This window comes from Cetorhinus maximus, chromosome 4, assembly GCF_964194155.1.
Source record: "Cetorhinus maximus chromosome 4, sCetMax3.hap1.1, whole genome shotgun sequence".
Taxonomy (NCBI): Eukaryota; Metazoa; Chordata; class Chondrichthyes; order Lamniformes; family Cetorhinidae; genus Cetorhinus; species Cetorhinus maximus.
Genome location: NC_135882.1, coordinates 154,864,935 through 154,890,885, shown reverse-complemented (window position 1 = coordinate 154,890,885; position 25,951 = coordinate 154,864,935). Strand labels below are relative to the sequence as shown.

General features: G+C 43.2%; 1 protein-coding gene across 1 annotated transcript in view; it reads right to left on the bottom strand.

Annotated features, from left to right (window-relative positions):
* trpn1 (transient receptor potential cation channel, subfamily N, member 1) overlaps positions 1–25,951 on the bottom strand; it is a 331,698-nt gene that overhangs the window by 66,596 nt on the left and 239,151 nt on the right. The window contains exons 18-21 of the mRNA XM_078540988.1: positions 23,580–23,678; positions 13,559–13,765; positions 8,811–8,912; positions 1,582–1,680 (exon numbers count right to left, since the gene is read on the bottom strand). Coding sequence (XP_078397114.1) covers positions 1,582–1,680; positions 8,811–8,912; positions 13,559–13,765; positions 23,580–23,678 — 507 coding nt within the window. The remainder of the gene's footprint in view (positions 1–1,581; positions 1,681–8,810; positions 8,913–13,558; positions 13,766–23,579; positions 23,679–25,951) is intronic.

Below are 25,951 nucleotides of genomic sequence, written 5' to 3'. Positions count from 1 at the left end.
CTGGTGAGTTTAATAACCGCTACTGGAGGAAGGATTATAGTAGAGTGTTAGGATCCCTGCTCTTCATGATGTATATTAATGATCTAGACCTTGGTGTACAGGGCACAATTTCAAAATTTTCTGATGATATGAACCTTGGAATCATTGTGAACCATGAAGAGGATGGTGCAGAACTTCAAAAGGGCATAGGTGGGTTGATGGAATGGGCAGGCAAGTGGCAGATGAAATTTAATGCAGAGAAGAATGAAATAATTCATTTTGGTAGGAAGAATGCAGAGAGACAATATAAAATGAAATATACAATTCTAAAGGCAGTGCAGGATAGAGAGGGGCCTTGGTGTATATGTGCATAAGTCATTGGAGGTGACAAGACAGATGAGAGCATGGCTAATAAAGCATATGGCATCCTGGGCTTTATCAATAGGGACATAGAGTAGAAAAGCAAGGAAGTTATGGTAAGCTTGTATAAAAAGTTAGTTTGGCCTCCACTGCAGATTACGTGCAGTTCTGGACACCACACTTTAGGAATGATGTGAAATTATTGGAGGCAGTGCAGAAAAGATTCATAAGAATAGTTCCAGGGATGAAGAACTTCAGTTACGTAGGAAGTTGGAGAAGCTGAGACTGTTTCCCTCGGAGAAGAGAAGGTTGAGAGGAGATTTGATAGAAGTGTTCAAAATCATGAGGGGTCTGGGCAGTGTAGATAGGGAGAAACTGTTCTCACTCGTGGAAGGGTCATTATCATGGTTACCATATCAGCGGGTCATGGTGGTTCAGCCAGCATTAATACCATTTGTAGATGATGGTGGAATATGGATATTAGTCTGTGATGCCAACACAACCAAAGCAAAAGGATCGAGAACCAGAGGGCACAGATTTAAGGTAATTGGCAAAAGAAAGCAATGGCGACATGAGGAAAAACTTTTTCATGCAGCAAGTGATTAGGATCTAGAATGCACTGCGTGAGAGTGTGATGGAGGCAGGGTCAATTGAGGCATTCAAAGGGGAATTAGATTGTTATCTGAAAAAGAAACATTTGCAAGGGTACAGAGAAAAGCCAGGGGAGCAGCACTAGGGAAGTGGTCCTTCAGAGGCCAGTACAGGCATGGTGGGTTGACTGGCCTCCTTCTGTGCTGTGACCATTCTATGACTCTATAATTATATGACAAAACATATGCAACAATTGTGAATCTATTAAGTAACTATTAACAGTCAATTATCAGGAAAAAACACAGTTGGTATACATGGTAACAACTACAGCAATTTGAAGAGGTTTAGTGAGACATTTTAAAGTTGTCTCTACCCAAATTACACAGGATAACTAATTCAATACTATAGATAATATAAATTTGAGTATTGCTGAAAAGACAGACATGCTGTCGAAGCTTTTCATCTTGCACTCATCAGGGAGATTCGCAAGAGATTTGGTATTCTTGTGAATCTGTCCTGATGAGTGCAAGATGAAAAGCTTTGATAGTATGTCTATTTTTCAGCAATACTCAAGTTCTGTTCCACCAAGAGACTGATATAAATTAAAACAAGAAGAGAATATAGAATAAAGAGTCAGACAATGTCTTTAACCTTTGTGCTGGTTATTTTAAAGGATACAGTGCCTTTCAGGGCTTCCAGGACATGAATGTGTCCATTTTTAGCAGCTAAATGAATTGCATTCATTCCCTCCTGGTAAATGAAAATAAAAAAATTCAAAATCATTATATATTCAGGAAGAATAATAATCAACAAATGCAAAAAGCAAGGAAAATTATCGATCTCATTCAAAATTTAGCATGGTCCTGTCTTTAACTTTGCTCAGGTTATTGACAATAAATTGTTGCACAAGGCTAATTTGCTGATACACTTAATAGGGTATGATACTCTTTAAACAGAGCTCCCCAGCAGAGGTGAGGCCCTGCCTGGAACAGAGTGACACAGGACCGAAAGTACAACTAATCAAGGGCAGTGGAATGAAATGGGGAGGCAGTCAGTAATATTTGTACCTTATAGTGGGCAATTAAGTGATTGTCAGAGAAAGTTTACTGACTTTACCAGATCGAGTAAGGCGAGAGCCACTAGCCACACAACTCAGGAATGCACTGTACTAAGTATACGTGCTACTTCCAGCAACCTCCTCTCAGTAAAACCCCGATTTTAATTTGGAATGTGCAGGGAGCATGAGGTTGGTGAGTCGAGTATAGCATAAAGCTAGCTGACTTGAGGCCTGGGTCATTCAAGCCATGAGCCTCATTTAGATAAGTGTCCCACTGCTGCCCCCTAGTCCTGGCATTAAAGCTGTCAGTTAAGAGTTGGGCGAGGATAGCAGGAGGTTCCAGTTAGAGACCTGCAGGAATAGTTCCTGACATGGCAAGTTGGGGGTGGGAAAGGGGGTTCCGTATGATCACGGAATGTTGAGGCAGGGTAGGCCTAAAGGATTCTTTGTGGGATCCAGGGGAGTACCCCTGCTGACGTTTATTTGAAAAAATGAAAATAGCTAACATTTTCAGCCCTCTTCTAGCCTGCTGATCCTTGGCGCTGGGTTTTCCTTGCATCAGGTGACAACCTCACTTCTGCCAAATAAAATGTGGTTGGGATGTGAATGACATTATGAATCTCTTGAATGACATAATGACTCTTGAATCTCAATGAGGCCCTCACTTGGGGTGAGGGCACTAGGCTGCCTGAAGCGTCCTGTTAAAATGGCCCGATGCACATGTGCAGCATGGCTCCAGTGAGTATTATGTTGGCGATATTTAACCTCTCACCCCCAACCCCCACATACTCCATTCTCTTTGAGGGCTTCAGATCAGTGCTTATGTGCTAAGCAGCTTGAACTGCATAGCATTGATGATGAGGAGGCATTATAGTGCCCTTTACAATCCAACATCCACCAGGACATAACTTCCACCCCTTTCTATTCCAGCTCCCTTGAAGTGGAGGCGAACATTCAATTGGCATTTTTAAAAAATGATTTAAAAGGAACGTTCAACTTCATTACATGGTGGCTGAAATACAAACCGATGGAAGTTATGCAACAGCTGTATAAAGCTCTGGTTAGACCACATCTGGAGTACAGTGCTCAATTCTGGGCACGGCATATCAGGAATGATATACTGTAGGGCATTTAAAAAAAATTCATTCAAGGGTTGTCGGTTTCGCTGGCTTGGCCAGCATTTATTGCCCATCCCTAGTTGCCTGTGAGAAGGTGGAGATGAGCTGCCTTCTTGAACCGCTGCAGTCCATGTGGTGTAGGTACACCCACAGGACTGTTAGGGAGGGAGTTCCAGGATTTTGATCCAGCAACAGTGAAGGAACGGCGATATATTTCCAAGTTGGGATGGTGAGTGACTTGGAGGGGAGCTTCCAGGTGGTGGTGTTCCCCATCTAACTGCTGCCCTTGTCCTTCAGGATGGTAGTGGTCATGGGTTTGGAAGGTGCTGTCTAAGGAGCCTTGGTGAGTTTCTGCAGTGCATCTTGTAGATGGTATGCACTGCTGCTAATGCGTGTTGGTGGTGGAGGGAATGAATGTTTGTGGATGGGGTGCCAATTAAGCAGGCTGCTTTGTCCTGGATAGAGTCAGGCTTCTTGAGTGTTTTTGGAGCTGCACTCATCCAGGCAAGGGGGCGATCCACCACAATCCTGCCTTGTGCCTTGCAGATTTTGGACAGGCTTTGGAGAGTCAGGAGGTGAGATAACTGTCGCATGGTTTCTAGCCTCTGACCTGCTCTACACCCACATTATTTATATGGCTAGTCCAATTCAGTTTCTGGTCAATGGTAACCCTCAGGATGTTGATAGTGGGGAATTCAACAATGGTAATGCCATTAAATGTCAAAGGGTGATGGTTAGATTCTGGCTTGTTGGAGATGGTCATTGCTTGGCACTTGTGTGGCATGAATGTTGCTTGCCACTTGTCAGCCCAAGCCTGGATATTGTCCAGGTCTTGCTGCATTTGGACATGGGTTGCTTCAGTATCTGAGGAGTTGTGAATGATGCTGAACACTGTGCAATCATCAGCGAACATCCCCACTTCTGACCTTATGAAGCAAGGAAGGGCATTGATGAAGCAGCCGAAGATGGACACTAGGCTAGCCTAGGCAGCCTAGGACACTACCCTGAGGAACTCCTGCAGTGATGTCCTGGAACTGAGATGACTGACCTTCAACCACCACAACCATTTTCCTTTGCGCTAGGTATGACTCCAACCAGTGGAGAGTTTTCCCCCAATTCCCATTAACTTCAGTTTTGCTAGGACTCCTTGAAGCCACACTCGGTCAAATGTGGCCTTGATGTCAAGGGAAGTTACTCTCTGGAGTTCAGCTCTTTTGTCCATGTTTGAACCAAGGCTGTAATGGGGTCAGGAGCTGGGTGGCCTGGAAGAACCCAAACTGAGCATCAGTGAGCAGGTTATTGCTAAGCAAGTGCTGCTAGATAGCATTGTTGATGATCCTTTCCATCACCTTACTGATGATCGAGAGTAGACTGATGGGGCAGGAATTGGCCAGGTTGGATTTGTCCTGCTTATTGTTTTCAGGACATACCTGGGCAATTTTCCACATAGCTGGGTAGATGCCAGTGTTGTAGTCGTAGTGGGACAGCTTGGCTAGGGTGCGGCAAGTTCTGGAGCACATGTCTTCAGTACTATTGCCGGAATATTGTCAGGGCCCAAAGTCTTTGCTGTATCCAGTGCCTTCAGCCGTTTCATGATAACACATGCACCAAAAATATTGGGTTGTCTTGTACGCTGAGTCAACTTATACATTGCGATCTACACTATTTGCCTTGGAGGAGATGCAGTGTAGGCTTACCAGAATGATACAGGGCCGAAAGGGGTTAATTTATGAGGACAGGTTGCGTACATTAAGCATGTATTCCCTTGAGTATAGAAAATTAAGGGGTGATCTAGTTGAGGTATTTAAGATAATTAAAGGAATTATAGGGTAGATGGGCAGAAACTATTTCCTCTGCTGGATGAGTCCAGAATAAGAGGGCTTGTCTTAAAATTAGAGCTAGGCATTCCTCACACAAATGGTAGTGTCTGGAAGTCTCTTCCTCAGGTAGGCTGATGTGGTTAGGGCAACTGAAAATGCCAAATTGGATCAACAGATTTTTGTTAGGTAAGGGTATTAAAAAATATGGAATCATGGTGGGCCAAAGGAGTAAAGATACAGATCAACGTTGATCTAACTGGAATCCAGAAGTGGTTTGAGGGGCTGAATGGCCTACTCCTGTTCTCATGTTCCCATGAAAAAAGAGACAAGCCAAAGTTTTTCATCTTGCACTCAGCAGGACACTTTGCAAGAACACCAATATAAAGGTAAAACAACAATTTATACTGTATGCTAAGAGAGTGCTGATTGGTTGGCAAGTGGATTCTGATTGGTAGAGGCGTGCCATGGAGAATGCACCAATGATGTGACTGACAGTTAACTGCCAAACATTGTTTGAAATTTAAACCAGGCAGCTTGACCCTGATTGGTCAAGGCATTGCTCTGAGGAATGAGTCAGAGAATGGTTGTCACTTATTTTGTTTAGCTGAAACAGGCACAAAGTGTGCACATGTTCTTTCTGTCTGCAATGAACAGGGCCCTGTTTATCAATATATGTAGCTTCCAGTACAAGCAAATGTGCCACACTGGGAGCTCGACTGACAATCTTAAATTGGTTGTCAGTGTAATTCTTAGCACACTGAGGGTTATTTAGCAAATGTTGTCCAATCAAAGAATCACATCTAATGTTGGACACTGTGTTTTGAGTTTTGCAAGCACGGGCTGGTTGGGTATGGTCTATACCTTGCCCATTGCAACAGTGGCTGGGACTTGCTGTTTGATAGGAGTTGCCAGTCTTTGGGATATACGACCTACATACCTAATATCACACTGGCACTGAAATTCATATACCACTTTACTCATTTGTGTGATAGGCAGAACATCTTTTTGGCTTGACAGCTACATATGTTCATACACAGGGCCTTGTTTGCAGACAGAGAGAACATGTACACACACTGCACCTGTTTCAGCTAAACAAAATAAGTGACAGCCATTCACTGACTCATTCATCAGGGCAAGGCCTTGACCAATCAGAGTCAAGCTGCCTGATTTAAATTTCAAACAATGCTTGGCAGTTAACTGTCAGTAACAATCACTGGTGCATTCTCCATGACAGCGCCTCTGCCAATCAGATTCCACTTGCCAACCAATCATCATGATCTTCACATACAGTATAAATTGTTGTTTTCCCCTAATATTGGTATTCTTGCGAAATGTCCTAATGAGTGCAAGACAAAAAGCTTTGCGATGAGTATTGCTGAAAAAAGAGACAAGTTCTGCACGACCAAATGACTATTCCTGTGAAGTGCTCCTTCATTCATAGCCTTATATGTAATTACATTAATAAAAAGTTCACATGGATTCTAGTTTCAGGGACAAATGCAGTAGAGGCACCGTTGATGGAGGCTGAAAGGCAGTTTGTGCTTCTGTGAAAGGTCACACTGCTATCATTGAGAGCTCTCTTTTTGCCAGTTTGAAAAGAATGGAACCTGGATTGCAGACATGATTTTAGTGACACCATTATGTCTGCATTGGCACAGAAAAGTGCACCATGTGCAAGCAGCCAGCCGTACAAATGACATATCAGGATCGGGCACACTCATGGTGCTGTCTTTCAGGATGACATTGCACGTGGGGTCTCCAACTTGTTTCTGCCAACACCTGCACATGGCTAGAATGTTGCAGAACTTGCTTACCCTATGCAAGGAATGGGCAGCACTGTCATGCCCAGTAAAGGCATGTCATATTCATAACTTTACATATGGACTGAGGTTATATGGAAGTTTCTGGAACTGTCCTTTATTGAGGGGATTTGACAGGGTGGATGTTGAAAGGATGTTTCCCTCTGTGACTAGAACTAGGGAACACAGCTTAAAAATAAGGGGTCACTCACCTAAGATAGGGATGAGGAGAATTTATTTTCTCTCAGAGGTCATGAGTGTTTGGAACTTCCTTCCCCAGAGAGCGTTGGAGGCAGGATCATTGAATATTTTTAAGGCAGAGTTAGATAAACTCTTGACTAACAAGGGAGTCAAAGGTTATAGTGAGTAGGCAGAAATGTAGAGTTGAGGCTACAATCAGGTCAGCCGTGATCTTATTGAACGGCGGAGCAGGCTCGAGTGACTAAATGGCCGACTACTGCTCCTAATTTGTATGTTTGTATGACACTGATAAACTGCTAAGGTGGCTTCCAAGGGGGTCAGGTGATCTTTGCTTATTCAACACAGGCTGTTAAGCTTCTGGAAAGTTCCAAATTGAATAACCATGGGCGGGGGCCTCCCCCGTGAAATGAACAAATGAAGACAAAGGTTATCTGTGGAATTCACACCTGCCATTGTTTGAAGCTTACTCAAAACAGAGTTAATAGACTCCTAGGCTCTATGGCCAGAATTTTTCAGCACCTCCCCTACGCAGCGGGTTCCCCCACAGGGGAGCTGGCAAGCCTTTGAAATCTCCATTCACATGAAAATTCTGGGCTATGTCTCCGGGTTTGCAATTCAACAAAGGAAAACTGAGGAGAACAGTTATCCACAAGTAGAGTGTGAAAGACCATCATCTAACTCGTATTGTATATCAATGGCTTTTTAGCTTTCAGTCATTCTGGGTGGACAATGACCATTGTCATGTGACTGAAACTGGCTTCTGATACTGAGATCCATTATTATTCCAAGACCTAGAAGAGACTTTGGCAGACTGCACTAGAACACTGACAAGACATCATCTGCAGAGAAAGGCTGTGCCATCTTTGCCTTTTACAAACCATCAGTCGTCAGCCAGTAAGGGAACTAGGCTCTGAAACTAGCTGCAAGTCATTAAGCAGTCAAAGTGCTTAACCTGTACCAGTTTCAAACTTCATCTGAGAACCAACCTCCTAGATATTCGACTACAAGAAAGCTTTCAACCTGCTATGAAACCTTTGCTTTACAAGACCCTCACTTCAACTTTAAATCATCAAATCCACTTAGGAAACCACAGGCCTTCCAAGTGGGAGACTGGTAATCATAAATCAGAGGCTGAATTAACTGTAATCTGTAAAGGTACACTATCTTTATCTGTATCCAATCTCTGTGTGTATGTGTGTGTATGTGCGCATGCATGTTTGAGACTGAGGGTGTGACATTGTGTTAATTTGGGGTAAATGTGTGAGATTAAATAAACTTATTTATTTTAAACTCACAAAATCCTGCTGCTGGATTATTTAATTGGAATAGACACTCCAAGAGTAAAGAAAGACACACCTCTTTCCATATGGAACATACTGATTATGGGCATTAAAAAGGCAAATTACATTCTGATCAGGGCAACACATAAAGAAAGGAACAAAATAACTGTGGGCTTCCAGGCGTAGCTCAGTAGGAGCATATTAAGTAGAATTATGTAGAAATTGCAGAGAAACAGGCTATTCAGATCAGCTTGTCTATGTTGGTGTTCATGTCCCACACGAGACTGTTCCTGCCTCATCTATCCAACCTGAACAGCAAACGTTCTTATTTTCCTTTTTCCTTCATGTTTAACCAGTTTTCTCTGAAACGCATTCATGCTTTTTGCCTCAACTACTTCACGTGGTAGCAAGTTCCACACACTAACTACTCTCTTAGTAGGGAAGTTTCTCCTGAATTCCTTATTGGGTTTATTAATGACCATCTTATGTTTATGACATCCTCCCACCCCCAATTTTAAAGCCCCCATATGTGGAAACATTTTCTCTACATCTACCCTATCAAATCCTGTCATAATTTTAGAGACCTCGATGGGGTTAATACGCACCGCGTTCTCATCAATGGCAGATGCCCCAGCCTCCAACAGCACCTTTACGACCTCTGCATGACCACCAGCAGCAGCTAGATGGAGTGGAGTGGAGTCTTTAGTCTGGAAAAGGAAAGATGCAATTTTCAAAAACTTGCAAGGCTGCTGTCCGTAAAAGGTTCCAACAGCTCTTTTCCCGTACCACTGAGAACATCGTTTTTTGTAAATGAAGCCATTTCTTTTGATGCTTGTGAGATGAGGAATGTTTATGTTGGGAACAAAATATTTCTTTCAGAATCGAGTACTTTCAACTCAGACCAAGCTTGACAGAGAGTCGGGATGAAGGGCGATATTTATGTTGTTAAGTAGAATGTGGGGGTGAGTAAAGATAAACAACAACAACTTTAGGGGAGGTGATTGAAAGGAGGTTTTATGTCATTAGGACCTGACTGCAATTTTAACTTGTTGGCCTAAGGGGGACGTGGCAGTGAGTTTCCTCTATTCATTCATAGGATGTGAGTGTCACTGGCAAGGCCAGTATTTCTAGTCCATCCCTAACTGGTTTGAACTAAGTGGCTTGCTGGGCCATTTCAGAGGACAGTTAAGAGAAAACTACATTGCTGTGGGTCTGGAGTCACATGTAGGCCAGATCTTCATTAAAATTAAAGGACATTAGTGAACTAGATGGGTATTTACAAAAATCAGTTATATAGTTATCATGGTCATTTCTACTGAGACTAGTTTTCAATTCCAGATTTTATTATTGACTTGAAATTCCACCAGCCGTAATGGTGGGATTTGAGCCTATGTTCCCAGGACATTAGCCTGAATTACAGACATTACACTAATGTCTCTCCTGGCAAATCTAGTGGGTGAGCAGATTATGGTCGTAAGAAATTAAGATTTGCCAAGGAAGTTTCCTCGTGGGGCCAGGAGGAGCAGGAGTGTTCCTGGCACCCCACAAGAAAAGCGTAGGCCCGATCCCCTCCCTGCTAATGATCGCGAGAGACGCCCCCCACACTCCCACCATCACTCTGGCAGGCTAGCTCTGTGCTTACCAGCAACCTCTGGGCGACACGGATTTCCACGGTTTCTGCCAAACATCCTGCTGGAACAGGTGGAATTTCCACTGACAGGCTTTAAATGTGTTAAAATACCACAGGCCTCATTGTTGCAGCAGAGGTTAAGTTTCCAACAGGCAGAAAGCTTCTGAATGGAGGATGTGGGTGTAGGGGTAGGCATGGGTAAAAATTTTCAGACATCATGAGGGCTTGCTGCACACTCTGTGTTTGGTAATCTGATTCCCTGGGCAGGATTTTCTGCCTGGTGGGCGTGCGGGCCCAACCCAATCTCTGGTAGGCGGGGAGCCGATCCCCGCCGGAGAAGCGGGCCCCGCCGCCATTTTAAGTGGGCGGGCCAATTAAGGCCCGCCCAGCGTGACATCCGGCGGGAAGCGCTATACGTTTCCTGTGCGGGCGGGGGGCATTCCCCAAAAGCGAGAGTGTGCTCTTTCGCGCATGCGCACGAAAGAGCGCACATCTCCCTGAGGCAAAGTGCTGCCTCAGGGAGATCGCTTACACTTGTACAAACATAAAAAATATAAAAATAAAAAAATCCTTAACATGTCCCCCTCAAGTGACAATGTCACACGAGATGGGACATGTTAAGAAATTTCACTCAAAAATTTATTAAAGTTTTTTAAACCCTACATGAAACCTCATCCCGCCGGTGGATGAGGTTTCATCGTGCAGGTTCTTTCATTGTTTTAATTATCCTATCATTTGGCCTCAATTGGCCATTGACAGGTTGGCGGACCCACAGCTGATTTTGCTGTGCCCCCCCACTTCCTGAAGATTTAAATGGGGCGGGATGACTTCGGAGGTTCCCCCTGATGTCATCCCACGTCATTTTGCCGTTGGCGAGCGGGCCCCGCCCCCTGCTCACCGACGGCAAAATTCAGCCCCCTCTGTGGGTCAAAATTGGAGTTGCTGTTTCAACCACTTGGCCTTCATTGCTCCCAATCTGAACATAGTCAAGCCAAGGAACATAGGTGTATAAAGACCAGTCCTCTACAAGCTCATGCACTCAAAATGTATAATGGCTTCTGAAAATATATTCAATTTTTGCCTCGGGTTCTCTTCACTCATGCATCTAGAATGGCAGGATCCAGGTTGACGCTATATTTCCCTCCTTCACATGTACTTAACTTAAAGAAAAAGAACGACTTGCATTTATATAGCACCTTTCATGATGTCAGGATGTTTCAAAGCACTTTACAACCAATGAAGTACTTTTGGTCCCTGTTGTAATGTGGGCAACTAGTTTGTGCACAGCAAGCTCCCACAAACAGAAATATGATAATGACTAGATAAACTGTTTTAGTTACGTTAATTGAGGGATAAATAAAGGCTAGGACATCAGGGATAATTCCTCTGCTCTTCTTCGAAATAGTGGTATAGGATCTTTACATCTATCTGTGGGGGCAGGTAAGGCCTTGATTTAACACTGTAGCCAAAAAACGGCACCTCTGGCAGTGCAGGGCTCCCTCAGTCCTGTACTGGAATGTCAGCCTAAAATTTTGTTTTTAAGTCTTTGGATTGGGAATTGAACCCATAGTTTCTGAATCAGAAGGAAGAATGCTACCAACTGACCCGCAACATAGAACCATAGAATGGTTACAGCAAAGAAGAAGGACATTCGGCCCATTATGTCTGTGCAAGAACAACTCAGCTGGTCCCACTACCTTTTCCCCTGAAATTTTTTTCTCTTCAAATAATTATCCTATTCCCTTTCAAAAGCCACATTTGAATCTGCATCCAGCCTACTCTTGGGTATTGCATTCCAGATCCTAAACACTCGCTGTGTAAAAAAGCTTTTTGTCACGTTGCCATTGGTTCTTTTGCTATTGACATTAAATCACTGATATGACACTTCAGTCCATTGAGACTGGCCAGATGGAGCATGTTCGTATATTTTATGTTTATGTGTTCGCAGCCTGTTGCTTTCCAGAGGCTTGATACTTTCAGCATGTTGTACGTGCGATAGGCAAATCCAAGTCGTTCATATTTCCCGTTCTGAGTGTGAGTGGGCGCTCCCAGCTAACAGAGCATTTGGCTCTCTCAAAAACTGTATCACCCAAACCTTGTTTTCTCAGTATAAACATTCTCAAGTTTTACAGCCTGTTCTTCTAGCTCAGTTCTCTAACAACTTTATCAGTTTATTTCCCTTTAGTTCATCCTATGGGAATTATGAAATGTTACCACAGTAGCACAATGACAAAAGCTGCACACAATACTCAGGAGGGTGTACAAGCAGTGTTCATAACTTTGCTGCCCATATCATCCTGGTAATGCTTTCATTATTCTGATTTACGCTTTGGGCTTAAAGTGCTTCCTATATCACGTAACTGCCCTGTACATGATCTGTCTAGCTCTTCACACTTCTCAGCTTTGCATTCTTTGTGCCATTTGATATGCCAAAGTGCTTTACAGCTGGTAAAGTACTTTTGAAGTGTCATACCAGGCCATACGAAAAATCCTGCCTCTGGTGCTCATAAGAAGTAAGCAGAACTCTCCTAGGGAAAAGGTCAGCCTTCTGAATGGCAGAAAAGAGAACAGATAGGAGCTCTTGGTGAAGTGATGCGTGAGCTGGCTAAAAGAGATTGAAACCTAAAAGTTGTGTGAATAGCTTAGACATGTTAAAGAGCTGGATGTTTTTACCGGAGCTGGCCAGACCGTAAACTGGTGTGTTGTTGATTAGTTGGTTGAGAAGAAACTCTGGAAAGCTAAGCCTGTTTGTGATCTGAGGGAAAAAGGGTTTGTGGATGACAAACGTGTCTGGGGAAGTTGGAAGCTGGTGAAAGTGAATCAGGTGCCAAATCCAGTGAGTGGGAAAAGTGAGAGACCCTGCGTACAGGAGGCAGAGTTTAAAGACCTTTGAGACTCCACGTGTTGCCGCATATGTCCCAGGAGTGATGCTGAGAAATTTGTGAGAGTTATCTTTGTTGTATCAGCTATTTAAATTGAAATTCATTGTTCCTATTGAAATACCTTTTGTCTGTTAATGCATGCTTAATTGTTTGTTGATTTTGTGTTTGTCTGTTACAGTAGAAGTTTTAGGAAGTGAAATCTAGTCCACCTGTTCCTTCCATTGAGTTCGTTTGGGTATTTGTTTCTTCTCTATGGGGATTATAGTAATTACAATAAAGCACAATTGACATCTCTTGAATTCTCATTGTAACATAAGGTTCCGCATCATTGTGTGTGAGCTGGAAGTTAAAAAGAGCTGTCCCAGGGAATACATAAATATTGGCACAGCGAATTCTACACAAGTTCATTAAATCTGAACTATGACTGAGGTGCATATCGCAGTCTATAAAATTTGAGGCACAGCTAAAATACTTCAGGCTCTCACTATAGCCAACACTCGTGAGTTTGTTAGCCCTTTACTGGCTGTGTTGAAAAGTTTAATGTGTGTGATTCACAGAGACAGAAGGCAGCAAATCACACATACTAAAAATGATTATAAAAAAAAAATATTTCAACAATGAAATTCTGAGTGTTGGCAAATATCCCTAGCACACATGTTCCAAAGATTCAAGAACACACTTTATGTAACACAAGAATGTAGCATTAGTGAACCATGTAAAATCAAAAGTGTTTTACAAGTCTTTAAATATGTAATATACTGATCAGGTGTTTTCTATCTCGTACATTCAGTGGTTTACAGTATGTTTATTCTCCCCGGAGTTTGGAGATCTCAGGCCTCACCTTGTTCCGAGCTGTAGTGACTCCAGCTTTATTGAATTTTAGCAGCTCTTTTATTACAGCGACACTTCCCTTTGATGCAGCGATGTGTGCACAGGTGGACCCTTCCACGTTTGCCGAAGTCACCAGTTCTGGCTTCTGTTTGAGGAAGAGCTTCACAACTTCAGAATGATCATTCTCCGCGGCCAGGTGAAGTGGCGTTTGTCCATGCTGCCAACGGCAAGAAACAGCAAGGGAGGATGATGAGAGATCATCGTCATGGCTGATGTGATCAGGGTCCCTTCTATCTGCAGGCTGGAAGAGTCTCTTGGGAAAAATGTGTTTTGGGATAATGTCAACTTAAATTAGCAATTGCACTCCAAGAGGACATGGGATGGCTACTGGGGAAATGGAAAAATGTCCCTCACTATTTGCCCAGACAGTATTTGGAATTTAGAACTTGCTACCACATGGAGTAGTTGAGGAATTTAGCAGAGAGGCAGTTAAGGGGAAGCTAGATACATATCTGATAGAGAAAAACATAGAAGGGTATATTGATAGGATTAGATGAAGTCATGTGAGCGATAACCCATGTGGAGCCTAAACATCGGCATAGGTCATTTGGGCCGATGACCTGCTTAGGTTGTAAATTCTTTAGAAAAAAGATCTGATGCTGCTCTGAGTTGGGGCTGAGGTGCACTTTTAGTGCAGAACAGGAGCTTTACCCTGCACCTATGTCATCCCCGACACCGATGCAGACATGGGGAGTGCCTCGTACTGAAGTGTTACATTATCCAGCATGGTATCAATGGTGACCTTGAATGAACAATTAAAATTATGGAGAAATCATTATGTTGCCCCCATTGAATTAGGAGAACCTGTTCCAGCTTTGAGATTTCATTCTGTGCCAGCAAAGAGGTCCTTAAAATTCATATGAATGGTTTATTTATCTGGCAAAATTCCATAAGATTCCCTGGATTGATTTATAAAAATTCTGTTAGGTGAGATCTCCCTTTAATTGAGTGGTTTAGTTCACCAGCCAGGTTTATACTGAAACGCAAGCAGGTCCCACCTTCAATCCCTCATCTGTTAGGTAGCAACAATATTGGCCTCATGTGACAGCACCTTCAAAGAAGAGAGAAGCGGATGAAAATCACTGTGCCTGGAATATTTATTTGTATTCTGAATCCTATCAGCAGGTCCGATCCTGTGTTCTATGGCATAGGGAAGAGTCTCAGCTGGACATTCTGAACACAGTACCTTGCAGTACTACCATAAACATATAGCAGAACTAAGGAGACAAGAACCAAGGATTAGTTTATGGCAAAGGACTGTTATATAAATCCCTAGTCACTGTTTGAAACAATGCATCCACCAGTAGTCAGTTCCAATTAGGTTTAATTTTAACTTAAAAATGTAAATTAGGCCGTAACTTCTGATGGAGTGCCAATTGAGTCGGATTGCCACACCGATTGAAAGTCCTTACCTGGAAATCCAGGAGATCCTGTCTCGCCTGACCTTCCGACTCAGGCTGGGCGAGACCTGTGGTAGTGCAGGTCGCTCCTGGGGCCTATTGTCGAGGGCAGCTCAGTTGCAGGTAAGTAAGTCGCGCCCCCTTTTTTACAGCAATAATTGCCGTAAACCAGGTAAATTTAAAGGTTCAGCCAGGTTTAAAGGTCTTTGGCAAGCCAGGGTGAAGGTGAGTGTTTTAAGTTACGGCCTAATTTATTTGAAAATTTCGATTGATCTGCGTCTGTGGCTGTTTGAGGGAACGAGTTCCAAATTTCCACTAGCCTGTGGTGTGAAAAATGCTCTAACTTGACTAGCTCTATTTTTTAACATTATGCTCCCTTGTTCTGTATCCAGCACCTTCGATCGGGAGAAATAAGAGGGTGATAAAAATTTAATCACAATGCAAGTTTCTCTCCATCTATATTGTTGAATCCCATTATCATTTTAAAGATCTTGATTTGGCCCTCTGCTCAGCTTGCTGAATTCAAAAGAACACAAACCAAGTTTATTCAACCTTTCCACATCATTTAGCCTTTTAAACTCTGGGTATCATTTTGGTAAATCTACGCTGTATCCCCTCCAAGGCTAATAGAGTTTTCCTGAGGTGCGGCGCCCAACACTAAATGCAGCCTTTAACAATATTTTCTTACTTTGGAATTCCACTAGGGATAAAGTTCAACATTCCATTGGCCTTCCTGAATTCCTTTTTTTTTTAATAACCTGTGCACTAGTTTTTAATGATTTGTCTAGACGGACACCTAAATCCCTTTGGCCCTCCACAGCTCCTGCCCTCCAATCAGTAAGTAAATATTCTGGTTTGTTTTTCTCAGATCCAAAGTTAACAACCTCACACTTCCCCCCATTCAATTCTAACTTATCTCCCCTTTACAAAAGAGCATAACTTAATTTCACTAGTTTGACCTTAAATGACTCCAAATCATGTGACGTTTCAGACACAGTCCCTCTTATTTCTCCCGATCGAAGGTGCTGGGTGCAGAACAAGGGAGCATAATGTTAAAAAATAGAGCTAGTCAAGTTAGAGCATTTTTCACACAAAAGGGTAGTGGAAATCTGGAACTCTTTCCCTCAAACGGCTGCAGACGCTGATCAATCAAAATTTTCGAGATGAACATTGGTTCTATAATAAACTTGGTGTACTGGACAGGTTTCTTCTAAAGTTAGAAACAGTAAACTTTATTCAAAGAGCTCCTGATGAAGCTACATGCTTGAACAAGGCCCACAACTAGAAAACTCCGCCTCTAATATTACAGCTGACTCATCCTAACAGCACTGTGGATGTACCTACACCACATGGACTGCAGGGGTTCAAGAAGGCAGCTCACCACCACCTTCTCAAAGCAACTAGGGATGGGCAATAAATGCTGGCCCAGCCAGCAAAGCCCACATCCCTAGAATGAATAAAAAAAGAAAAAAAATCTGTACATGATCCCCAAAACAGTATGAAAGGTTTTACTTACAATCACTACATTCCCCCTTTAATTTTGTTTTACATCTCTTATTTAAAAGAATATCTTAATCCATAACATATACAAATATATACAGTTCATGTGATTATAGATTAAGTCTCTGAGGTGGTTTTCTAATTCGGTTAGAGCGACATAGCTCTATGACTTATGATTCTTCTACTAGATTGACTTGATCAGGAACTGCAGCATCAGGGACATCCTTGGACAATGGCAGTTCAGAATTATTTACTTCAACAGAGACATTGGGTATGTCTATCCTATGTCGATCTGGCACCTCAGGGATCAAAGATTCAACTTCAATCTCAAGTGGAGTAACTGGTCGTTGGAGTGTCTCTCTACTTCTTAGATGATCCACATGTTTTCGAACAGTCCGGTTTTCCACTTCCACTTGGTATGACAAAGGTCAGAGACAATTATACCAGGAACCCATCTAGCTCCATTTCCAAAATTTCGCAGGAAAACTGTCTCTCCCACAGTAAATATTCGTTCTTTACTGTGAATATCATGATTCACTTTCTGACTACTCTGGTTCTTCTGTACCTTTCCTTCTAAGTTAGGAAACACCAGGCTCAACCTCGTTCGCAGGCAACATTTCATTAGTAATTCAGGTGGTGTTGAACCCATAGATGCATTGAGGAGTTGTGCAATAATTGAGAAGAAATCATGAAATTCGTGTTTCTAACGTTCCTTCGGATAATTTCTTCATTCCTGTCTCGAAGGTTTGCACTGCTCTTTCTGCTAACCCATTGCATGAGGGATGATATGGGTCTGTTTTGATATGTTCAATCCCATTTAAGTTCATGAATCTCTGGAATTCCATGCTAATGAAGGCAGTTTCATTATTTGAAACAATGACTTCCGGTAGGCCATGTATACTAAAACATTGGCGCAGCTTTTCAATAGTTGCACACTATGTTGGTGATTTAACTTCATATACATCCATCCATTTAGAATGTGCATTGATGATCACTAAAAACATGGTGTCTAAAAATGGACCTACATCACCTATATGCAGTCTAACCGGGGTCATCCAGGCCACTTCCACAGATGCAGTGGAGCTGAAACGGGCAACTTCTGCTGTTGCTGACATTAGAGACATTGTTTAACCATTTTTTCTATATCACTGCCTACACCTGGCCACAAGATATAATTTTGTACGAGCATCTTCATTTTCGAAATGCCTGGATGAGCACTGTGAAGCTCTGTCAAGAGTGGTTCTCTTCCTTGTGAAGGGATGATGACTCTTGCTCCCCATGACAGGTCCACCTTGACAACTTAATTCAGTCTTATGAGCATAGAATGGTTTTAATTCTTCAGAGACTTGTGCATTTGACTATCCTTGCAATACCTGTTCTCGGGCTCTTGATGAAATTGGATCCTGGTTTGTCCAACTCTTTATCTGCATTGTACAGACTGGTGAGGAGTCCAGGAAATTCAACACAAGTACAACTTCTTGTGGCACTGGAGCATATTTAATGCTATCTGGCAAAGGAAGATGACTGAGGGCATCTGCATTACCTATATGGACAACTGGATGGTGCATAAAATGTACTCATATGTTGACAAAATCAAAGCCCATCTTTGAATTCTGGCAGGGGCTATTGGTGGGATTGCTTTATCTTCACTAAATAAATCAATAAGTGGTTTGTGATCTGACACTATGGTGAAATGTCAACCATGCAAATATTGATGGAATTTCTTTACTCCAAATATTACGGATAAGTATATTTTTCAAGATGTAAGTAACCCTTCATGGCTGCAGAGAGGGTTCTGGAGACATAGCCTATTTGCCTTTCGGAACCATCTTCCATCCTGTGTGACAACACCGTTCCCACACCGTATGGAGATGGATCACAGGTTAATATCAATTCTTTTGATGGGTCATAATGTAGTAACAGACATGATGAGCGTAATAGCTTCTTGACTTTTATGAAGGCTTCTTCTTGTTGCACCTTCCATAACCATCTATGGTTCTTCTTCAATGATAAATGTAAAGGGGCTAACACTGTAGACAAATTTGGCAAGAAGCGACTGTAATAATTTACCATGCCCAAAAAAGATTTGAGTTCAGTGATACTGGGAGGAGAGGGTGTCTCCTTGATTGCCTCCACTGGATGCAATGCTTGATGACCCAAATAAATGACTTCAGTCACTTGGAAAGTACACTTCTCTTTTTTCAATCATACACCAGCCTCCTCAAATCTTCTTCAAACCTCGTCTAGGTTGGCCAAATGTTCAGCTTCCACTGATCCTGTGATCAGGACGTCATCCAGGTACACCATAACTCGGGGAAGTATTTGTAGTAGGCTTTGCACGGTTCTTTGGGAAATTACACAGGCAGATGATAAACAAAAGGGTATACTGGTACAAGCCCCTGTGCATGACATACCCTCTAGACGTGCTGTCCAGATCTAGCTGTTGGTATGCATGGCTCTTGTCCAGTTTGGTGTAGGACTTACCTCCAGCAAGCTTACCGTACAGTTCTTCAATCCTCGGGATTGGATATTTGTCTAATTTAGCAGCCTTGTTCACAGTTAATTTGTAGTCTCCGCAAATGTGAATAGTTTAATCTGGTTTTATCACAGAGACTATGTGCGCTGCTCATTCTGAAAATTGGACTGGCTGGATTATTCCTAACTTCTCCAAGTGATGCAATTCGGCAGCCACCTTCTCCTTAAGGGCATAAGAATGGGGGTGTTGTCTCCAAATATATGTATACTTTTGCTTGTAGGCCTTTTATCTTTCCCAATTCATCACAGAATGCACTGTCATGCTTTTTTAACAGCTCAGGAATTCCTCCTGTTCTAACTTAAAAAAATTCTGAGCAGTTGAGCTCAATTTCTTTTAACCAATCACAGCCCAGAAGGTTAGGTCCTTCACCTGTTACAACAATTACTGGCAGCTGGGTTGTCTGATGCCTGTAGGATACAGGTATAGAGGTGATGCCTTTCACCTGTATTGTCTCTCCAGTGTACGTCTTCAGCTGAGCAGTGGTTTGCTCCAAACACAATGGCTGGGTACCTTTGCTTAGGTACTTAAGGTTCTCCTACCACTGTGGTCGATGCTCCTGTGTCAACCTCCATGACTAGAGGCTTCCCATTTACTTGAAGGATAATGGTCATTGGTTCAGTTTTCACTGCCTTGGCATTGTATAGGGAATATATATCAGTATCAGCAGCTTCTGGTTCAGTTATTTTGTGCACTCCAATCATCTTGGCCTGCTGTCTGAATGGCTGTCTTGATCTTGCCCTGTATTGATTTATAACATGCCCTTTTTTGTGACAGTAGTGACATTCTGCCTCTTTAAATCTGCAGGTTTCCAGTACATGGTTACCCCCATATTGGTAACAAATTAATTTCTGAATCGCTAGTGAGATGCTTCCAGTATTTCTTTTTGTTTTTCGAGCAGTACAAATTGTTTCCCTCTTCGCGGTTGTCTCCTTGATTTTCGCGCCACGCCCAATCGTAGGTTCCCGCCCCAACTGCAGAACGGCGCCATGTTGCAGACTCTGCAAAGTCTGCAAGTCCCTCTTAGCACTCTCTATTGCTAGCGCTATTTCCAGGGTGCGCTTCAAGTCAATATTAACTTTTGCAAGTAAACGGCGCTGAATGGCATTATCGTGTACGCTGCAAACCAAACAATCTCACAACATGTAATTAAGAGTATCTCCAAAGTCACAGTGCTCAGTCAACTGTTTTAACTTCGTGATATACGTTGCAATTGACTCACCCGGGGCCCTTACTCTAGAGTTGAACTTGAATCTTTGCATAATCATCGATGGCTTAGGCTGAAAATGTGTCTTCACGAGGCCTACTAGCTCGTTAAAAGATTTGGAATTGGGCACATTCAGGGCCGTCAGACTACAGGTGAGTTTATGCTAATCGAAATTGGCTGCAACGTTAAAAATCTATGCCACAAGGACAATCAAAGGACATTTGACCATATATTCTTACAACATTTTTTCATTGGACTCTAACTTCCCTTATTTCTGATAACTGTGTGTGACATTGCGTTTTTATTATTTTTCCCCTCAGGTTTAGTGGTTAATAAACTTGGGGCAGAATTTTGCCGTCGGCGAGCAGGGGGTGGAACCCCCAACATCACCCCACCCTATTTAAATTTTCAGTAAGGCGGGGGCGCAGCAAAATCAACTGCAGGCTCGCCGACCTGTCAATGGCCACTTGAGGCCATTGAAAGGATCATTTAACCAATTAAAGGACCTGACCCGTCCAACCTGGGTCGGCCAGGAGTCCCGGTGGCAACTAGAAAAAACATGAAACCTCATCCATCGGCGGGATGAGGTTTCATGTAGGGTTTTAAAAATTGTAATAAAGTTGTTCTGTAAATTATGAACATGTCCCAGCTCATGTGACATTGTCACATGAGGGGACATGTAAGGGATTTTTCTTTTCTCTATTTTTAATAGTTTTAAAAGTGGAAGCGATCTCCCTGAGGCTGCACTTAGCCTCAGGGAGATATGCGCTCTTTCGTGCGCATGCATGAAAGAGCGCACTCTCGATTTTAGGGATTCCTCCCCCCGCCCGCACAGGGAGCGCATAGCGCTTCCTGGCAGACATCACGCTGGGTGGGCCTTAATTGGCCCGCCCACGTAAAATGGAGGCGGGGCCCGAACGCTGGCGGCGATTGGCTCCACACCTGCCCGCGATTGGGTCAGGCCTGCCCGCCCGACAGGCAGAAAATTCTGCCCTTGGTCTTTTTTGACTCAAAAGAACCTTGTCTGATTGGATCCTAATTGCAGTTTAAATAGTTAAATACATTCTGATTTGGAAAAGGTATATCCTCATGAAAAAGAAACTTAAACCTTTGTTGTGACCAGCCGAGGAGGTTGAATAGAGGGGAGCCAGTTCAACCCTTCTCACCTGGTTGTAACACCTTGAATATGGCCCCAACTTAGCTTTGTTTTGCCATTTCACAAGGCTTCCTTTTGGGTAAGAGTGGCTTTAAAGGCATTCCAGTTTTATTCTGTGCATTGGTATTGTCCCCACCTATTAGAACTGTCCCATCTGAAGAAGGGTCCTATGGACTCGAAACGTCAACTCTGTTTCTCTCTCCACAGATGCTGTCGGACCTGCTGAGTTTTTCCAGCATTTTCTGTTTTTGTTTCAGAACTGTCCTATCAACCTGGTTCAAGCCATATCTCACTTTTGTAAGTCCAGCCCTCGTGAAATCCAATGCTGGCATTAAATTTTCAGCAGCTTCAATTTGGTTGATCATTTTGAATCCAACAATGTTTTCTCCATGATTTTCACAAGTTCCTGTCTTTTGCTTAAAGTTTATGTTGCTCATGTATCTTCATTCATCACACAGAGCACGGGCAGGGTAAGTCAGGGACGAATATCTCAGAGAGGCGAACAAATTAGGGTTTGGGGGAGAGCAGATTTTTGGAGGGAACAAGTAGAGGAAACTATTTTATAGTAGCCACCATTCACCTTTCCCAGTTTTCCCATCCTGGCTTGTGAAACTCCACAGGCTGTCTATATCTCTTTGCAGCCTCTTTGGGCAGCCTCGGGGGTGTTCCCCGCACCCCCAGTTGAAAAGTCAGTCGACAGCCCACCAACAAAAAAACGTGTCTGTCCCGCTATTGGCTGGGCGTCAGTTGGCTCAGGGTGACACTCCTACCCCAATGTCGGGAGGAGGTCCCACTTGAGAGAGGTGTCGGCCAATCCGATTGGCTGGAAGCTGTGTAGTACCAGCAGTATCAAGTTCAAGTGGTGACCCCTGCTGGGACAACAGGAGTGAGTGGAGGCGGATTTCAGGTAAGTCCGGGGTATCACTGGGGCCAGGCTGGTAGGCCACAATGAGTGGGGTGAGGAGGAAGTGGGGTTGGGTTTAAGAGGTGGGGGGGAGTGTTAAAGGGGGGGTATAACCTTTGGGGGCGGGGGGGTGTTGGTTCCTCTGATTGGCACAGGGGACCACCAAAGGAGATACCCACCCTTGGGCCAACACCAAACCGCACAGTAAAAGCTACTGGGCTACCTGCTTGGCATGGGCCTCCCCCTGCCACAGGTAAACTAGAACTGGGGACAGGATGAGGCCCTTCAGTGTGCATTAATTTCCCTGTTTATGGCCTCAATTGTCCTACTGGCGGGAAGGCTGCCAGATGCCATCTCCACACTGGTATAATTGTGGTGGGGACAGGGGTGGGCAGGTTGGCGGTGGGCACGCCACCCGCTGGATTTTATGTGCCTTCAAACCTGCCTATGGAGCAGTGTATAATCCAGCCCAAAGAGGCTGCAAAGAGAAATAGACAGGTTAAGTGAGGGGCGACAAGATGGCAGGTGGAGTACCATGTGGGTAGTGTGAAGTTATTCACATTGTTTGTAAGAATAGGAAAAGTATGAAACGTCTAAATGTCGATGTTCAGAGAGACTTGGGTGTACACAGAAGGTCAGCCTGCTGGTACAGAAAGAAGTTGGGGTTTGAAGTGCAAGAATAAGTAAGTCTTGTGATAATTGTTCAGCACTTTGGAGAGACCACACCTGGCACACTATGCGCAGCATTGGACTCCACATTCAAGGAATGATATGCTTGCATTGGAGATGGTCAGAAAACATTTATTAGGTTGGCTCCTGGAATACGAGAGCCAACGTAATATATGAGAGGCTGAGTAAGTTGCGTAAATTACTCTCTGGAGTTTAGAAGAATGGGAGGTGATCTCATTGAAAGGTACAAGATTCTGAAGGGGCTTGACAGGGTAGACGCTGTTTCCCCTGGCTGGGGAATCTAGAACACGGGTGCATAGACTCAGGATAAGGGGTCGATCATTTAGGACTGAGGTTAGGAGACATTTCTTCACTCAGGGGGTTGTGAATTCTTTTCTACCTCAAAGGCCTGTGGACGATCTATCGTTGAGTATACTTAAGGCTCAGATTTTTGGTCTCTCTGAGTTGTGGGGAGCTGGCGGAAAGTGGAGTTGAGCCAAAGATCAGCCTTGATCGCACTGACTGGCGGAGCAGGCTCGAGGAGCCATGCGGCCTACTCCTGCTCCTATTTCTTATCTTCTTATGTTATGGTGTTAACTTACTATATCAGTGGCATTCACATCCGCCTTCATCTTGAGCAAACTGTTGCAAACATCGAGTTGCCCGTTCCCTGCTGCCAGGTGTAGAGGAGTTCGCTTCGACTAAACACATCAAAAAAAATTTACATTAATTGTAAAATTGTAACTTAAAGCAGCTAAGAATGTCAAAGCAGGTGACCAACCTCACTTCCATAAAATCTAAACTCTTCAATCTTATTGTAATTTTGACCTTTCCTGTCAAGATGGGATGGGTATGAGGCCTGTTCCACTGATTCTGTCCCTGAGTTGGGCGGGAGTGACCAGATCCTTGATTTTGTTGCCTCCCTTTGGGGAAGCATCTTTTCTCACTAACTGCACAAGATACATTATGAATATGCCATGTAGGAGTTAATAGAGTATAGGAGGAGTAGATTTCCCCCTGGTGCCCTGGCCAGTACTGATCCCTATGCCAACATCACCAAAATAGCTGTCAGGCCATTATTTCATTGCTGTTGGTAGGATCTCACTGTGCACAAATCCTCTGCTGCGTTTCTTACATTACAACAGTAACCAGACTTGAAAAGCACTGCATTGGTTGCAAAGCCATTTGTGACATCCTGAGGGCATGAAAGGCGCTATAGAAATGCAAGTTCCTTCTTTCTTTAACTGTGCTTTGTGACTCTATGGGGGACACAGCATGTTGAAGAGTGAAGGTGGTGCATCACTACTTCTACTAAAATTTATATCTGAGATACCTCTCTGAGACGTGAGATAATCGCAATCACATAGCAGCTAAAACATGCTGGATGTAGCAGTGATTTAGTTCAGTTGCTTTACAATTTAGCTGTTCGAACTTGTGTTTGAATGATGCCGGAAAGACCCAGGGGAGAAGCCCAGCTCTGAAATGCAAAGCATCAACCTTTTGTGAAAATAGGCAAGAACACAAGGCAAATCAGGTAACGAATGGGTCAGCCCAAGCCTTGGCCTTCCAAAGTCTAAAGATCACGAGATGGAAGACAAAATTGAGCAAAGCGAGGAATTCACAGTTTTGGATGCTGAATAAAATTCAGTTAGAATAGTACAATAGCTGTTTCTATGATACAATTTGGTTGACACATTTGGTGTGACATAACTGAAAAATAAATCACCACTGGTTAAAAGTCAACAATTATTTTATATAACCAAGGCAAAAAATAAATGTTTTAGTTTCTGTCCATTGCTGTGTACTTCAGGGGATAGAGGCAAATTGAGGGGTTTAGGGATCTCACACTGTTTCATCCTGCTCAGATCATTTGTTTTATACCTGCCCAGGTTTTCACAGGAGTCTAAAACTGCTCTGACTGCCCTATACTTTCTGTTTAAGGTAAGCACTGGATATCCAACTGCCATAGTAATCAGCCATCCTGCTCTATGTTTATGTGTGTAACTTTTATTTTACATGAAACACCTGATACAATTTAAGCCAGTAGTTCCACATCGACAGGGCGGGCTGCGTAATACCATACATGTCTCTAGGTCTATCCAAAAAAGCACTGAATCACCTGCACCAGCTCTTAACTCGTAATGTTGCTATTCACTATTTGTAACTCGTAACGTCACTATTCCATTATCCTGTCTGGAGCTCTGCAGTTGGGAGGTTTGCCTGCAAATCCTGAGTCAAGAGTGACATAGGTGATCTGGAATTGCTTTGAACTACTTGCAATGTACAAGTTGCTTTACACTGCATTTTCACATTTAATAGAGCTTGATTCAGTGTTGTGTCAATTCCCATATCGTTCTTCACTCTGGGACAGTTTACACAATAGTTTGGGCCCTATTGCTTATCTACTCAGATTTACGTCTCTCGATGGATTCAGATTGCATCTGTGGTTGTAAATTATGCTTACCACATGCAGCCTCAAGCTGTAAAAATCTTAAGGATATCTTCCAAAAGGAAAGTTTCCATTATCAAAGAGTCTGATTGTGTTCAGGAACTCGTCAACAGATATCACTGCAAAGATTTTGCAATGCAAAACAGCAGTGGGCTGCTAGCTAGCCAATTTTTGACTAATCTATCCTAAGGTCTCTGGGTCATACACTGTACCATAGCACCACCTGCAGTCAGAGATAACCCAATATGCATTTGACCTCTATATGAACCTCCAGTCCAGACAGCTCAGATGGTTGTGCATGTTTTCCAGATGTTAATAACTCAGTAAAATGTCTGAAAGGATGCAGCTTTCAGCTGAGTCACAATGAGGCAGCCTGACAGGACTTTTAATGGGGATGTCCAACTCTCAGAATGCCAAATAGTTTCACTTGTGTGCCAGGTTTTTCTAACATGTAGGTATTTGTTCCTGTACAAAACCTATACATTTCCGTACAAAGATCTTTGTTAGTATATGTCTCTTGCGGGA